Source organism: Linepithema humile, chromosome 3, assembly GCF_040581485.1.
Source record: "Linepithema humile isolate Giens D197 chromosome 3, Lhum_UNIL_v1.0, whole genome shotgun sequence".
In the NCBI taxonomy this organism is placed as follows: Eukaryota; Metazoa; Arthropoda; class Insecta; order Hymenoptera; family Formicidae; genus Linepithema; species Linepithema humile.
Window position 1 is genome coordinate 12,200,829 of NC_090130.1, and position 18,217 is coordinate 12,219,045.

The window sequence follows — 18,217 nt, forward strand, 5'->3', positions numbered from 1 at the left end:
CGTAAAATGCCTTCCTCAAAACTTATTCGGGGGTTTCCATACTTTTGCCTCACCCTGTATATACATAGTATATACAGTACATTTTTTTCACATTATGGATATTTCATGTATATACATAAGATATCGAATGTTTACTGGGTTTCTAAAATCAAATTTTGATCAGTTTTATTTATACATTTTATGTATATTTTATGTATGTTTATTTTGAATTTGCACCTTGAATAATATATCAGTTACTTTTCATGTTGGTAATATATTAAAAATTCAGATAATTATTAAAATATAAACATATTGGAGTGTCTTTTTTGGAACTTGGCCAGACCTTATCATTTATGAATTTTTGCTATACAGTTTATTCAGTGAAGTCATCAAAAGTTATTTAACGTCTTTAAGGTTAGGAAAACTGTTATGGAGTATGTATCCGATTGCAATCACCGTATGTTTGTTTCCGAGTGAGTTCCGATTGCGCACACTGCCTCGGACACGAGGAATTTTTCCGATCGGACACAGCCCAATCGAACACAGTAGAAAATGGATACACGGTAATTGCAATCAGACACAAATGCAAACCCATGTGGAATCGAAAAATTATAAACCTTGTTTCGCATCTTAAGCGCCGGATGATGTAAAGTTACGTTTTTAAAAGGATGCTGGAGTGCCTGACGAACTCCGACGCGAAAGCGCCATCATTTCGATGGAACTAAAAATGAGAGTGATATTAACGGCATAAGTCATAATCTAAGTATGAATGTATTGTGTATGCGTTGTGTGGTGCGTGTATATATTTGCATATTATTGTATAGCGCCTCTCTGATATTATCCTGGAACTAATCTTTTGTTATTTTTTCATCTGTTTTACCGATATTGGACGCACACGTATGTAAAAATAGTCGGACAAGAATATTTTTTACATTAGACTTTTCAGCCCAATTTTAATGGTTCCATAACATTTTATTCTGCAGTCCGCAATTCGGGCTGCTCTTATTCAGCGTCTTAAAACTGTTAAACTTTTATAAAAACGAAAATAAATAGCTCTATACAATATGTTATCCTAAGAGCAGAATAGAAATTAATGAATAGAAACAAATTTTGTTATTAATTCTTTTTTTTCCAAATAAAGTCGAGCAGCCCGAATTCCGTTTTTGTGTACACTTTACTCCTGCAAAAGGATTTACAATTCTATGCAATTAATAAAAAGATATTCTTGTTCGAAAAAATATAATGTCCGGCCGGTAACTCCAGCACCCCCTTAAGAGGATGCTGAATTTACACTTTCTTACCGATCGAGTTTCAATTTTGTAATTAACACGGCATTTTTTATTGCTTCAATAGAATTACAAATTCTTTTATGTGGTTAAAGTACACACTCTAATACATCGGCAAGCACTAGTTTTAAAACGAAAAAAAGAAAAAAATTTGGAAATTTTACCGACAAGCTGTCGATGCATATAAATATTTATTTTTTATAAAAATTATAGTTTGTACATGCAAAACGAGTGTGCTAACCGAAAAAGAGTATATCAAAGATTAACAGGAAACCTTTCAAATTGAGTTCAGAGATGTAATTTTAAAATGCGTCGCTAATTACAATTATGCAAAGGATGCGAGCAATATAGACGATAATAAGGTTAAAAAGAGCAGCAGATTAGTTCCCGGATTTTGGCATAGAGGCGCTATACAGTTCTCAGTGCTATCTGTCATATACATCAGAATCTTTAAGATTAGTTATGTGTGTGTTAGTTATGTGTGTGTTAGTCGTGTGTGTGCGTTATGTGCTAGGAAACCCGGCTGAAGAAAATGGGTTGAAGGCACTTTGAAGGATAAAAAAAGTGTATGTATTATACATAAATTTTGCAACATTTTTGCAAACATTTACATTATTTAGTTACATACATTCATATTCTAATTTCTGTAAAATACTTCTATTCATCTGCTTCATGTGTATATATTATGTATATTATATGCTCCATATTATATATATATTTACATCAAAGTATCTATGTAAAAAGTTAATATCGTTTTGTATATTGTATATATTTTTATAATAAATGTATATGTCATATAACTTATTTATAAAGCATAAAATATAAAGGTATTTTTAGTTTCTTGTATGTATCATTTGTAAAAAAATCTTTATAAAGAAAAACATTAATTTTTTGACTTGCAATAATTTATTTCAATATATACTTTTTTTAAATACTTACAATTAGCCTTATTTTATGCGTTTACCTTGGTATCTAAAATACGCATCAAAATATAAAATTAATTTCTAATTCAGTAAAAAAAAACATTGTAGTCTTACACCATAGAAGAATGGTAAAATATCATGTATATGCAATAACAAATAAATCACTTTTCCATTGACATTATGCACAACTTTGCAGAAATAAAATTATTCTCTGATTTTTGAATGTGTAGTGCAGTTTAAAACACACAGTCAAAATATGTCTATATTTTTAAAATAATAGTTCTGATTTTTCATAAATTACAGTGGTTTTATAAAATGTTCAATTTTAACAGTTTTTATTGGACTGTACTTTAGACAATATTATATTTTGCCATTTCTCTGTGTTGTAAGACAAGAATGTTTCTTTTCTACTGTAATAGAAATACATTTTCGATTTTGATACGTATTTTAAATACCAAGTTAATCACGTAAAATAAGGCTAATTGTAAGTATTTAAAAGAAGCATTGTGACGTGACATTTTTTACGTCCGTCACAAGGGCGAGAAAGCCCGATCGAGGAGGGAAATTTGAGGTCGGAGACCCCACCGCGGGGGGCGACGACCTCTCCCTCTTAATTCTCTTTTGGAGATTTTAGATTTTGCGTTGTAGCGAATTAAGCGAGTCGTGGTGAGTGGCCAAACTCCCATATTGTGAATTACCGTGGAGCAGCCTTCGTGGGACCTGCGAGGGACTCAGCAGGCAGGACGACGGAGGCCCGGACGGCGTGCAGACGGATCCAGGATAAGGGCAAGTAAAAACACCCTTGCAAATATCATTCGATTCCAGACACAGTCGCTACCGCAGTTACGATTTCAGATACGGAGCATATCGAGGCCGGTGAACGCACCGAGAGAGATGACGCCCGAGAGGGAAGCGCGCTCTCACACGCCGAAGACCCGGGGTGGAGTACCCGAACAAGGAGCTGTTGTAACGAGCCGGGAAAGAAGAATCCGGTCGGAACCTGGCCAGTTCCCGACCGATTCAAAGAAGGTTCGGATCCGGAAACGGAGAAGGCCACGAAGGGCGTTAACGGCAGCTGCCAAAAGAGAGAGACCGGGGTCACCTCGGAAAAGCGTCACCGAGGGCCGAAATATCGAGGAGCGACGCGAGGATCGAGATCGCTAGATATATCGAAGGATCAAGTAGCGCTAATCGATAGCGCGGATCTACATGCGCAGGACGATGCGCGGAATGTCACCGCTGTCCGGCGAGCCTCGCTGTCGTCACTGTTCGGCGAGTCGGCAACCTGAGAGGAACCTCAAGGACCACAACGGGCGTACCGACGTTTTGTAAGGCCACCACTTCGACTTCGCGGTAAGAGCGGTATCAGTAGGCGGCCCGAGCCTCGCGGAAATAAGAACCCGCCTGGTTTACGTGAAAGAGTATCGAAATGTCTCGCGATATGGTGCGAGGTTAGATTTAGGCCGGGCCCCGCTGACTACCGCTTCTATAGAATAAGATTCCACCATGCTATTCCCCTCGGGGCTGCCGAGCCGACGGTCGTTTTGTATAGTATAATGTCGTTTGTATAAGTAATAATTTCGCGTCAATTCTCGTAATGGTGTACCGAGCGTAAGGACTTATTGAAGTTAGCCTGTCGTGTATTTCTCATCTCGACCTTCTGTTGAGCGTTAATACTAAGAACAATTAAGAATCGCGTAAGGAAAGAATTGCGTTGTACGCTGACTATTATCAAGAGAGATTAACGTAGAGTGAATAGCAACAACCGTACCCAATGAGAAGTATAGAACTGGTACGTCGAAAATATTATACCGCGTGAGACGGAAGTACACGGATCTCCGCGAGTCGAATATCCAAAATCATAGAGCCTCTCTCCGAGGTAATTTATGTCTCCGCTCCACGGAATTGTTAAGGCGCCGATCACCCGGCGTCAAACTCACTTGATTACCCAATGATCTATATCAAATCATTACTGGAAATACATGTTATTTGTTACTGATTAGTGTGTTCTTAATAACCGTCTATTTCAGACTCCTCTCTCCAAACCGGGTTAGCATCTCTAAAGAACCTCGCCCCTCTGCCATTTGTAGAGTGGGCTAGTCGCGCTTATTGCCGTTGCTCTTGGAAGAAAAATATTGACTCTAACGTAATTTGTTCGTGTGGCGCGTTAATCCGCGCCTGGCGCCCAACTATAAGTTTTGCAATAATTATTAAGATCTATAAAATAGAGCAACGAGGTTTGACACGCTTACCGGCGGGTGTACTTCTGCCCGACGGAAAAGTCGTCGCAGCATATATTGAAACAGATTATTGCAAGTCGCAAAATTAATGTTGTTTCTTTTATCAAGATTTTTTTACAAATGATAGGCACAAGAAATTAAAAATATCTTTATATTTCATGCTTTAGAAGTAAAAAATATGGCATATATCATATACATTTATTGTAAAAAGAGTATACAAAATAATGTCATTTTAAAAAGATATTTTGATATGAATATAGATAATATAGCACATAATATACATTATATATATAAAGCATATGACGTAATAAAAATATCTTACAATAAAGAATAAGACAAGCCAGAGGCGGTTTTCTCGTGGACTGACAATATAGAATAAGACAAGCCAGAGGCGGTTTTCTCGTGGACTGGCAATATAGAATAAGACAAGCCAGAGGCGGTTTTCTCGTGGACTGGCAATACAGAATAAGACAAGCCAGAGGCGGTTTTCTCGCGGATCGGCAATTTAGAATTACAAAAGCCAGAGACGATCTAACGTCAGCTAACAATTTTTAATAAATGTAGTCAGAGGCAATCTAACGTCAGCTGACAGTTTAGAAAAAAGAGAGCTAAAGACGATTTATTCGTGAACTGGCAGATTTTGAGAAATACGTATTTCTTTTAGTTAGTAATTTACTACGTGTAGTCTGTTTATGTTTTATTGGATAATTTATAAAATCATTTAACCTTTTTTCTCACAATTGAAATTCTATTGTACGGCTGTATGATGTACATACGAGACGAAATAGACTTATACGAGGTGTCTAATAGATATAAATTAGATATGATAAAATATTTGATTTGAAAAATTTATGTATAATATTATATATCTAATTGGAAAAATATGTTATATGCTTTCCCTATTTTTATTCTTACGTAATTAATACAAAATAAATAAATAAGTTAATTAATTATTCAATACATACATATACATATTAAATATAGTTATCTTTATTTTGTATTTATGTAACTAAAATTATATATACTCTCATTATTTCAGTCATTATCACATAAAATACAAAATAAAGATAACTATTTATTCAATATATGTATATATATATAATATATATATATATATATATATATATATATATATATATGGGGCATTCTTTCTCAACTTTACACCCATGCTGCCCATTTTCTATTTGATCTAAAAATTTTTGAAAAAATCTTAAAATTTACAGAAAAATGTAAGCTTTCCAATGGCGCGTGGCAAAATTATCAAATTCAATTGGATCATACTAAAAATTTCAAAAAACCGAAAAAAAATAATAAAAACGGTAATTATTCAAGTGTAGCGATTATTCATTCGACGTTTTTCTCTTCCAATTAACACTTTCGAGTACTCTGTTTATCTGTGCACTGTCACATGAGTCTAAACTAAAATGGCGGATTCAATATGGCCGCCAAAAATTTAAAAAATTTAAGAAATTAACTGATTTTTATAAAACTTGGTATCAAAGGTTTTTTCGGGTTACTGTATACGAGTCTAAAGTTATCTTTTAAAAATACAAAATGGCGGATCTAGTATGGCCACCAAAACATTTAAAAAATTTTTAGAAATTAACGAATTTTTATAATACTTGGTATCAGAAACTTTTTCGGGTTGCTAATAACGAATCTGAAGCCGCATTTCGAAAATTCAAAATGGCGGATCTAATATGGCAACTAAAAATTTGAAAAATTTTTTAAAGTAAGGGAGTTTTATAAAATTTGAACAGAGAGTTTTACGGCCAGCTAAATACAAATTAAGTCGGATTTCGAAAACTGAAAATGTCAGATCTAATATGAAGACCAAAAATATTGAAAATTTAGGAAATTGACAGATTTTTATAAAACTTGATACTAGAGATACCTCTGATTCTGATGTCGCCTGAGCTCTTACCCCCTACTTTTTGAAATCTTGATATGAAAAAGTCGAACTATTACCAGCATTGGAATATCTCTTAATCACCATTTCTTTGTTGATTGGGACGAAACAGTGATTTCTCAGAATCTCTGGAACTGGTGGAGCTACATCAAATCATTTTTTCAAAAATCTTTTTTTCTTTTGGTGCTCTTTGTCGTTATATGACAGTATACTAATGGGGCATTCTTTCTCAACTTTACACCCATGCTGTTTCGTCCCAATCAACAAAGAAATGGTGATTAAGAGATATTCCAATGCTGGTAATAGTTCGACTTTTTCATATCAAGATTTCAAAAAGTAGGGGGTAAGAGCTCAGGCGACATCAAAATCAGAGGTATCTCTAGTATCAAGTTTTATAAAAATCTGTCAATTTCCTAAATTTTCAATATTTTTGGTCTTTATATTAGATCTGACATTTTCAGTTTTCGAAATCCGACTTAAGATTTGTATTTAGCTGGTAAAACTCTCTGTTAATACAAAAAATTGTATTAGCTGTAAAACTCTGTTCAAATTTTATAAAACTCCCTTACTTTTAAAAATTTTTCAAATTTTTAGTTGCCAGATCCGCCATTTTGAATTTTTGAAATGCGACTTCAGATTCGTTATTAGCAACCCGAAAAAGTTTCTGATACCAAGTATTATAAAAATTCGTTAATTTCTAAAAATTTTCAAAATGTTTTGGTGGCCATATTGAATCCGCCATTTTGTATTTTCGAAAGATTAGACTCGTATACAGTAACCCGAAAAACCCCTTGATACCAAGTTTTATAAAAATCAGTTAATTTCTTAAATTTTTTAAATTTTTGGCGGCCATATTGGATCCGCCATTTTAGTTTAGATTCATGTGACAATGCACAGATAAACAGAGTACTCGAAAGTGTTAATTAGAAGAGAAAAACGTCGAATGAATAATCGCTACACTTGAATAATTACCGTTTTTATTATTTTTTTTCGGTTTTCTGAAATTTTTAGTATGATCCAATTGAATTTGATAATTTTGCCACGCGTCATTGGAAAGCTTACATTTTTCTGTAAATTTTAAGATTTTTTCAAAAATTTTTAGATCAAATAGAAAATGGGCAGCATGGGTGTAAAGTTGAGAAAGAATGCCCCCTATATGTATTAATTAATTGATTAATTAGTTATTTTGTATTTATTACATAAGGATAAAAATAAGGAAAGTATATATGACATTTTTCTTCAGTGATATATATTGTTGCGCCTACTTCGGTAGCGGTAGGCGCTGTGTAAAGATTCGGGATTCGCCGTGCTGGTCAAGGGGGCTTTGGCTCGGAGAGTTTAGAATAATTATGCACTTTAAATAGATTGAATAACTTTTATTTGGTATCTTCTTATTACACTTGTCACCTCACTCACTCGGCGAATGTACTACCGTGGTTACACGTGTACGCTACGTGTCGTGCTTCGTCCGGAACCTTGCTGATTAATAACCCGCGGCGCCTTGTGTGCCGCCTTAATTTATACGGATCTGTATTTGGAACACAATGAGACTTGAACTATATCGATCCATTGTGTTACCAAAATGCTGATCTGTTTAACCTACTTTAGACGCAAGTGACACTCGGGCTTCTAAGAACGAGTGCTCACGTCAGCGCCTAATTGTTTAATAATTAAATAACTTTTGTCACAGGATTCTCGAGAAGTGGCCTTGATTAATGGCCTTCTAAATGTTTATTATTGTTATTGCCTAATTAACCTATAATTATTACGTTGTGGTCTTTCGACACACAACAATATAGTATTATATGTATATTTTTCATTTATTATTTTGTCATATTTAGTTCATATTTATTTGACACCTTGTATACGCCTATGTCTTCTCGGACATTATATTGTAGCCTTGCGACGAAATTTCAGTCGAGAAAACAAGCACAAGCATTGTTTGTTTACAAACTATCTGCTCACACGTACACAGACCACACGTCAGTGTAGTAAGTTACCACTACAAACAAATGCGTACACACGGACCTACGCGGCGTAGGCTATGCCGATAATGTCATTTCATTTTTAGTACCATCAAAATGATGGCGCTTTTGCGTCGGAGTTCGGCTGCCACTCCAGCATCCTCTTAAGGTTAAGAAAACTGTCACAGAGCATGTGTCCGATTGTAATCACCGTGTTTTTGTTTCCTACTGTGTCCGATTGGCACTGTGTCCGATCGGGAAAATTCCTCGTGTCCGATAGGCAGTGTGCGCAATCGGGACGATCTCTGTTTCCTACTGTATCCGATTTATTCAATCTGCTGTGTCCCATTTATTCTGTGCGCAACTGGAATATGTAATTTGATCACCTTGATATTATAAATCAGATCAGAAGTGTTTTCCTTGTTTAAATATACGCATAATTTTTCCGTCGCCTCGCTGCTTCGATCCCGCAAATGTTATAAATGTTTATATAACAAACTATACATAGAATCCGCCATTTTGAAATTGTATCGATTTCTTTTCATATAGCCTTTATGTTGATCTTCAAAACCCAGAAGCAATTCACTATCTTAATTTTTGTGGAAGATATGTATATGTATATTTCACTTTTACCCATTTTACGAATATTTGACGAAATATGCAAATCAAGGGATGAAATTCACAAGGGTGTTGATTTTTTTATGAAGAGTCCTATCTTTTATCTTTAACTCTAGATCACTAATCTGGGTATTTGGATAACGTGGTTACTAACCTTTCGTCTGTCAGACTACGACATAAAATGCATATTTTTTGTAATCAAAACTTTATTTATCTATACAAGTCTTACAAGATATGTTATGTTGAACTTTAAGGAGATATTTTAAAATAAAACTAAATATTACATCCAATCAGTACAGTCACTACAAACTGAAACTGTGTGCTCACCACAAATAGCCTTATGTTGAGTTTACAGAAGTATTTGGTCACATCCTACACCGCTTTGATGGACAAAATGCACAAATTGACATGAGGCGAGGTGCCGTCGTCTGACAGTTAGTGATGCAGGGTTAAAATAAGCCCAGAAAAAAATCGCTATAATTTTGTAGAAGATATGAATTTTTGAAGGACCAGAACATATAAGTCCCACCATGCACTAAAGGATTAAAACGCGTTTTAAACGTTTGAAACATTTACATAAAATATTTAAACATTTACATTTATGTAAATTACATAAAACTTACATAAAACATTTAAACATTTACATAAATGTTTAATTAATACATAAATGTCTAATTACATGAAACATTTTAACATTAACATTTAAATGTTTTATGTATATAAATGTAAATGTTTAAAACATAACAATCCTGTTAAAAATTAGTTAAAAAATAGATTAAAACAAATGTATACTTAAACTTACTTGTTTTTTCCAGCCGCATTGACAATTGTATTCATTGAATGACTTTTCTGTTCGTATTTCACATAAAAATTGACCTCCTTGTGAGTAATATGGTGTATCTAATCTCATAGTCGCATTTATTCCTTCAAGAACAAATGTGCCAAAACCACAATATCTACGTATACTGCCTCCAGCAAATTGTACAGAAATACTATCTCGAACACAATCGTAACTCTAAAATGATTAATTATTTATTCTTTTCATTCTATTTTTAGTAATTCTAATAATTATTAATGTAAACATTGAGCTTAAAACATATTGTTAAATTATCCTTAAAAATATCCAATTAACAATAAAATCAACAAATTTCAAATAAAATATATATAACGATATAATTTATATAATGAACTTACTTCTGGTACATTAACAGTACAATTTATTTTGATAAAATAGGGACTCATTATTTGCCAGATGCAATGGTTTTCACTTTTGTACTGATTGGGAAATCCAGGATTATATACATAATATGTTCGTCCGGTTTCCAAATTTTGAAAATAGTTGCAATCAGATTTAACTTCATTTAGCATCAAAAACAGTAGCAATATGCTGAATAAAATCACCTTGACTAAAATTATTACAATTATTAATTACATTATTTGATAAAATTTTACATTGTCTGATAGAAAATTTCATGATACTTTGATCAAAATAAAAAAAAAACAAAACCCTTGAAGAAAATTTCTCATATAAATTATCAGTTAAAATTCTGAGTTATGGAAAAAAGAATAAGTCACAATTCTACAAAATTGTTAAAAATTTTGGTAATTATACATTATAGAGGATGCAGTTCTAATGACTTTAATCTTACATATGTTGTCAAAGTTACAACCCTGAGTGAAAACTGAAAGGTTTTAACCGGTGCTCATTATTTATTAAAGAGTTATTTACAAAATAATTTTAATGAATAGAATGTAAATTTCTGATATTATGCACATTTAATAAAACGTACTTTTAGTAAATATATTCATTTTAAACTTATCACATTTTAATAAATATAAATACAGTGTGAAAATATTCTGAACAACGAAGTCTTTATAAATTCATCAATAAGTGGTACAGAATTAGTTAATAGATACAAAGAAATCATTATTTTGAAAAACAACATGGTACAAATATGCAATAGAAACTGTGTACCAGATATAATACTTTTATAACATAAGTAAAAGGAAAACATTTGCTACAACAATATAACGACCTTTCTTCAAAATTTCTACACAGAAAAAATAAGAGAAATATTTATTTCAATTGCTAATTTTAATTGTTAATAACTTTTTAATAAACATGGAGTAACGGCTAAAACCCACGCATTTAATTAACCACATTTAAAAATAAAAAATCTGTAAAAAGTACATTATAATAAATATACATGGTGTCCGAAAATTACGTTCTATTTTGTAAATTATTTTAGTTAATGACTTTTTAATAAACAACGAGTGCCAATCGAAACCTTTTGATACCCAATAAACATTAGGACATTCTATGTACGTCCTATGTATATACATGTATGTATATTGTATATTCTATGTATATACAAAGAATGTGAAAAGTATATAAAGCGCATATCCTATGTATGTGAAATAATTACCACATGTATGTACATAGGATGTTCATAGTACATACATACGTATGTATATTCCAAAGATATGCAGTGTACATTCGTGGTATATACATGGGGTATATTCCGAGGATGTGCAGTGCACGTTCGCTGTATGTACATAAGATATATTCCGAGGATGTGCAATACAAATTCGTGGCATGTACATGAGGTACATTCTATGTATGTACATAGTATATATAGTACGTTTTTAAATAATAAACAATTTTCATTTATTCGGATATTTATCTACCCAATTTTTGAACAATCAGTTTATCTAAATTCCCTGTGTTGGGATTAAGATATTAAACTGATAGAAAAAGTTTTTACATCTTTAAATTGAAGACTTCAATATTATTACCCGCCTTTTGCAAGTTTTATATATATAGTTTTCATGATTAAAACTTAAATACGAGATAGATAGCGCATAATGCGTCACATGGCAAGCGAACGAACTAATAACTGATTCTATGTATATCCATACAATATCTTATGTATATCCATAAATGTACCTACATCAGCGTATATCGTATGTATGTACGTTACATGTATTATATACACATGGAATGTACACGAGGTATATTCTATGTATGTACAGGCAGCGATCTCGTTCAAATATACATTCTATGTATATCCCTAAATGTACCTACATCAGCGTATATCGTATATATGTATGTTACATGCAGGGTTGGGAAGTAACGCGTTACTTGTAACGCCGTTACCGTTACAATTACTTTTTTTCGGTAATTGTAACGGTAACGGCGTTACAAATTTTTTTTGTAACGAAAAAAGTAACTTTGTTACATTTTTTGGTAACGAGTAACAAATTTAACAGTTATTTTTATTGTTACATTTCTCAAATTTATTCTATATATCTACGAATTTATAGAAAAACTAACAATAAGAAAACTTTTTAATTTATATTTACAGCATTTAAAAATTTTTAAGAAAGCTGGTTTACAACTTATTTTAAAAATTTTTCTTATTTAAAATATCTTATTATCAAAATTATTACTTTTATTATATAGTATTAAAATTATTACACTTTATATCAATAGCGATATCATGATTAAAATTATATCATTTTTGTTACTTTAATGAAAAATAATGTTCAAAAATTTTTAATGTTTACTGTAAATTTGTAGTGTTTAATCTTGTATTAGAAAAATTGTGCATAAAATTTGTATTATACATAAAAAAGTAACGGAAATTGTAACAATTCGTTACTTTTTGAGTGACGGCAACGGTAACGAGTTCCTTTTTAAAATTGGTAACGAGTAACGATAACGAGTTACTTTTTAGAAAAAAGAACGGTAACGGTAACGAGTTACTTTTATAAAGTAACTTTCCCAACCTTGGTTACATGTATATACATGGAATGTACACGAGGTATATTCTATGTATATACAGGCAGCGATCTTGTTCGAATATACATTGTATGTATATCCATACAATATCCTATGTATATCCATAAATGTATCTACCTCAGCGTATATCGTATGTATATACGTTTGATGTATATACATGAAATGTACACGAGGTATATTCTATGTATATACAGGCAGCGATCTCGTTCGAATATACATTCTATGTATATCTATAAGATATCTTATGTATATCCACAAATGTATCCACATCAGCGTATATCATATGTATGTACATAGTATATACAGTACATTTTTTTCACATTATGGATATTTCATGTATATATAATACATAAGATATCAAATGTTTACTGGGTAGTTATTCAGAGTTGTGACTTTGGAAAATATGGACATACAGAACAAGATCATCTGAGCCGCACCTCCCCTATAATATATAATTACCGATTTTCTATATATAATTATAACAGTACTGTAATATAACATATTATATAATTAATAATAAGTAGAAAATTGTAACTAACTGATAACTTGCATGTAACATAATCGTAATACTATTTGTTGCATTCAGTTATATTGCAGCATTGTAACATCAATATAACTATGTTTACTGAGGGGTTAGTTGTAAATAGAAAAGAAAAGAGTTTTTCTAATCTTGTATACTTCTATATCTTATTATTAATTTTTTATATTTTGTCTGTTTACAGTTTACAGTTAATTAAATAAACATGTATTTCTTGATTTTGCGTTTAATGTATTAGCAAAGTAATTTTACGCCATTGCTTTATACATAAATTGTTTATAATTGTGCGAATATTGATAGGGGAGGATGGGGTAAAACGAACCACTAAATCAAGAATAATCATATTTTTTTTTAATAACAAAAAATAGCTAAAACTTAACATAAGAAAACTTAAGAATGTTTATTATATGATTATAATGTTAAATTTTCAAAACTTGCAAATGTTTAATTATTATTAAAATTTTTGTAAAACTTATAATTTTAGTCCGAAGGTGGAGTAAAATGGACTATTCCGTGGCGTAAAATGGACTATATAAACTGGGGTAATAAAAAAATCGTTTTTCCATATTTAAGATATAATTTACTAATTCTTTTTATTGCTTATTTAAAAAACAAACTTTCTACTGCCTAATTTTGGTGTGAGATTTACTTCTGGCTGGGTTTTTAAAAAGCTTTAAATCTGTGATAAAGAGTTGTAGCGTAAGCAGAGAATCTTTTCGCAGCTTCTTTTTTATGTTTCTTTCTATCCGTATCAATTTTCCTCATTTTATTTACATTGATTCGATTTTTTAAAATAATTTTTAGGTATCTTTAGCAACTAGAAAGATGTTGAAAAAACAAGAAATTTTTAAAAAGGAAAAAAGATGTTCTAATTTTGCTTTATAAAGATAAAAAGTAACAGATTGGTGTAATAAAATGGAATCGTTTTTTTCCTTTTTAGTAATTATATATCCACGGTGATTATTTTCTTATTGTTAATTACTCAAAATGCAATACTAAGAAATTAGATCACGACATCTTGCTTGCAAAATTTGATATTTCTTTATAAATAACTCACAATAGTCTTATGGTATAATTATGTAACTTTTTAACAGTTGAAAAGCATTAAAAAGGAACCTAATTTTATACTCATCCAGCAAATGAGATACTTACTAACAAGAGCTAACAAATGGACCATTTTATTCCGCGGTCCGATTTACTCAATTTTTCCCTATACAAGATGTCCCTAAAATTTTGACAAAGCGCTTGTGTGCAGATAGAACGGACTAAACTGAATCGAAGAGTCCTGTATTTTGCAATTTTCGCAACAATTAACGAGTTATTAATTACTAAAGATCGCCGAATAAGCGCATATCCGCCCAGCCTACCGCCGAATGCAAGCGCGCGGCGAGATACAACCGTCCAGCGATCATGGTCGCTAGGCGTGCGATAAGTTATTTACTACAAGCGGCAAAGCCCGCTCTGATATATGATGGTCTCCCGTTTTTTTATTGTATCTAACAAGTAACACTACCCAAATGTAAATCACCGATTTTGATAATTTTTGAATATGTTGTAGTAGACGTAAAAATAAGACATACGTATTTTTTTTTATCGGCGGAAAACCATATTTACACCCCTTTACACCCCTTTAAATTTATGGGTATCGATTTAATTGTTTTGTATATAAGGATTTAGTATTTTTGGCCCGAACCAAATAAAATAGTTGCATCATCAAGAGATATGAAAAATGGAAAATTTTCGACTCGGTTCGATCATTTTTAGGGGGTAAACCACCCCCTGTATTTGAAACAAAAATTTTAAAAATGCCCAGATAATTGCAAATTTTATTCAAAAATTTTGAAAAAAATATATGTTACACTCGCATCCAAAACAAAAGTGAGACTGTTTGAGGATTTAAGGGTGACCACCCTTTTATCGAATTTCTTACGTAACATTTAAATTTATTCCGAAATAATGGTAAACAGTTTCATTTATCGTCAAATTAATTAATATTTACAAATTATAGTCTGATCAACCCTTCAATTCTATAAGGGGTGAGGAAAAACCTACCCTTAATAAGAGTAAGAAACCAGGATCGCGGCTCTTAGCATTACCCAGGATCACGACGGGGACGTGGCCGCGTGGATCCCATTTTATTTTATTTTTTTGGTTTTTTGTTTTTTTTATTTGTTTATTGTTTTGTAATTTTTTTGTGTTTTTATTTGTATGTTGTTTTTTAATTTTTATATTTGTATTTTAACAATTAAAAAAAATTAAATTAATTAAACGTTACATTATAACTAACTTTAGTAATATTAATTAATGGCTATTCTTTATAGTCTTTACAATAATGAGGGACGCTTTGATTGCTGGGATCAAAAAAATGAGTAAAACATATATAATGTGTACACCAAGCGCACCTAATTAAAGCATTATCTTCACAATACTTGCAAGATGTATCACAATTTTCAAAACAGTATCGGACAGGAGTCTTGCATTTAGGTGGTTTTTCTTGAATATACCCACTTTTATACCATGCATATTTAAACATGTTTACAAACCTGGCTGAAGAAAACTGATTATGAATCAGCGACTGAAGTTTTAATACATTGTTTCTTGCATGTAAATTGACATCAAAGCCATACAAAATTACCAGATCTGAAAAATGTTTTAAAAAATTTTTCCATGGTCTGAATCCATAAACATCTAGGGGTTGAATCATACCAGTTGTCCCAGCAGGAATTGTAAAAATATTGACATCTTTGCCTTCTAGACAAACGTTGTCAAAATTTTTCTTTGTTTGTCCTGTCCACGAATCTAAACATAAAACCGATTGTTTATCAACCACAGATAAGTAAATATCTTTGTACCATTGAACTGCCAGGTCAGATGATAATTTCCCAGATTTTGAAGGTACTACGACAATATTTTCTGCTTTATATATGTTCATTTCAACAACAGGTCCAAACTGCCCACCCGTTTCTTGTAAAACAATAAATAAAGGCGACTTGAGTAATCCACTAGCTGATACAATCGGTTGTATGGTATAGCTATGTGTTAATGAATTCTTCGATTGTGTTAAACATTCAACTTGTGCTGTTCCTTTGAAAGATAATGTTCGTCCTGCATGTGATTCATAATTAAAACCAGACTGATCTGAATTATAAACATTGTCAGCTCCTAATAATGAGATTTGCTCCCTAATTTTGGATACAAATTGATTTGCTTCTTGTACTAAATCATCTTTCTTTGATAAGAGCGTTTGGGTAGTGAATTTATTAATTTTTCTGGATACGATTCCGTGTTTTATTTTAAAATTGTGAATCCACTTTGATGAAGCCGAGAAACTTTCTTCTTTGAAATATGAATGCCTCCGTCGCCAGGCGAGCGCTCCTCACTCCTTAGCTCGCGGCTTTTGTTTACATGAGATGCTCCGGGGCCCATTTCTCACATTCACATTCACATCCTGCAGTCCATATTTCAAAGAAGAAAGTTTCTCGGACAATCGCGTTGATCGTTAAGGGTTTCAACGGTGTTCTAATCTCGATTAAATTAATTTAAAAATCAGTAAACACCTTAAGCTCACCAATTACGTATTTTTATACCGAATACGTATACAAAAAAATGACGATGAATGTAAGAAACATTTTAAAATTGTTACAAGAAGCTTTTAATTATCCACAATATAATATTGATTCAGCTATTAATGATGATGAGAGAGCTTTTGCGTCACAATTGGAGAATATAATTAAAGACTCCATTGATTTTGCCTTGATATTTGAAAGTTATACTACTTTATGTTACGAAGATAATACTGCGCTTCCTGAAATCCATGCAATTGAAGAAGATTTCCAAGATGATTATAACGCTATTATTAATGATAATAAAAAAGTTAAAAACATGATAGATTTCGAATATAAAGAAAAAGCTGTTCAATATTGGCATTCTGGTACAAAAAAAAATTTAAAATTTGAATGTGTACAAAGTAAATTTAAAAAAGTTCAAAATATTACAATGTTATATAGATGGGAAAAGCAAGTAAAAGAAGGTGGCACAAGAAACGAGAAATTATTGGAAATTAGCAAATATGTCATGAAACAGTTTCAAAATGCACATTTGAAGTCAATACCAATTCATGATATTGATATTAAAAGATGGGCTTTAAATGCAAGAAATGAAGTACAACTACCTCGAGAATTTTTCACGGCTTCATCAAAGTGGATTCACAATTTTAAAATAAAACACGGAATCGTATCCAGAAAAATTAATAAATTCACTACCCAAACGCTCTTATCAAAGAAAGATGATTTAGTACAAGAAGCAAATCAATTTGTATCCAAAATTAGGGAGCAAATCTCATTATTAGGAGCTGACAATGTTTATAATTCAGATCAGTCTGGTTTTAATTATGAATCACATGCAGGACGAACATTATCTTTCAAAGGAACAGCACAAGTTGAATGTTTAACACAATCGAAGAATTCATTAACACATAGCTATACCATACAACCGATTGTATCAGCTAGTGGATTACTCAAGTCGCCTTTATTTATTGTTTTACAAGAAACGGGTGGGCAGTTTGGACCTGTTGTTGAAATGAACATATATAAAGCAGAAAATATTGTCGTAGTACCTTCAAAATCTGGGAAATTATCATCTGACCTGGCAGTTCAATGGTACAAAGATATTTACTTATCTGTGGCTGATAAACAATCGGTTTTATGTTTAGATTCGTGGACAGGACAAACAAAGAAAAATTTTGACAACGTTTGTCTAGAAGGCAAAGATGTCAATATTTTTACAATTCCTGCTGGGACAACTGGTATGATTCAACCCCTAGATGTTTATGGATTCAGACCATGGAAAAATTTTTTAAAACATTTTTCAGATCTGGTAATTTTGTATGGCTTTGATGTCAATTTACATGCAAGAAACAATGTATTAAAACTTCAGTCGCTGATTCATAATCAGTTTTC

At 31.9% G+C, this 18,217-nt stretch overlaps 1 protein-coding gene across 2 annotated transcripts in view; it reads right to left on the reverse strand.

The window, feature by feature from the left end:
* Positions 1-18,217, reverse strand: part of LOC105670916 (venom serine protease 34-like) — a 94,459-nt gene that overhangs the window by 58,997 nt on the left and 17,245 nt on the right. For both annotated transcript variants that reach the window (XM_067352263.1, XM_067352262.1), the window contains exons 3-4: positions 10,114-10,325; positions 9,722-9,934 (exon numbers count right to left, since the gene is read on the reverse strand). In XM_067352263.1, the coding sequence (XP_067208364.1) occupies positions 9,722-9,934; positions 10,114-10,325 (425 nt within the window). The remainder of the gene's footprint in view (positions 1-9,721; positions 9,935-10,113; positions 10,326-18,217) is intronic.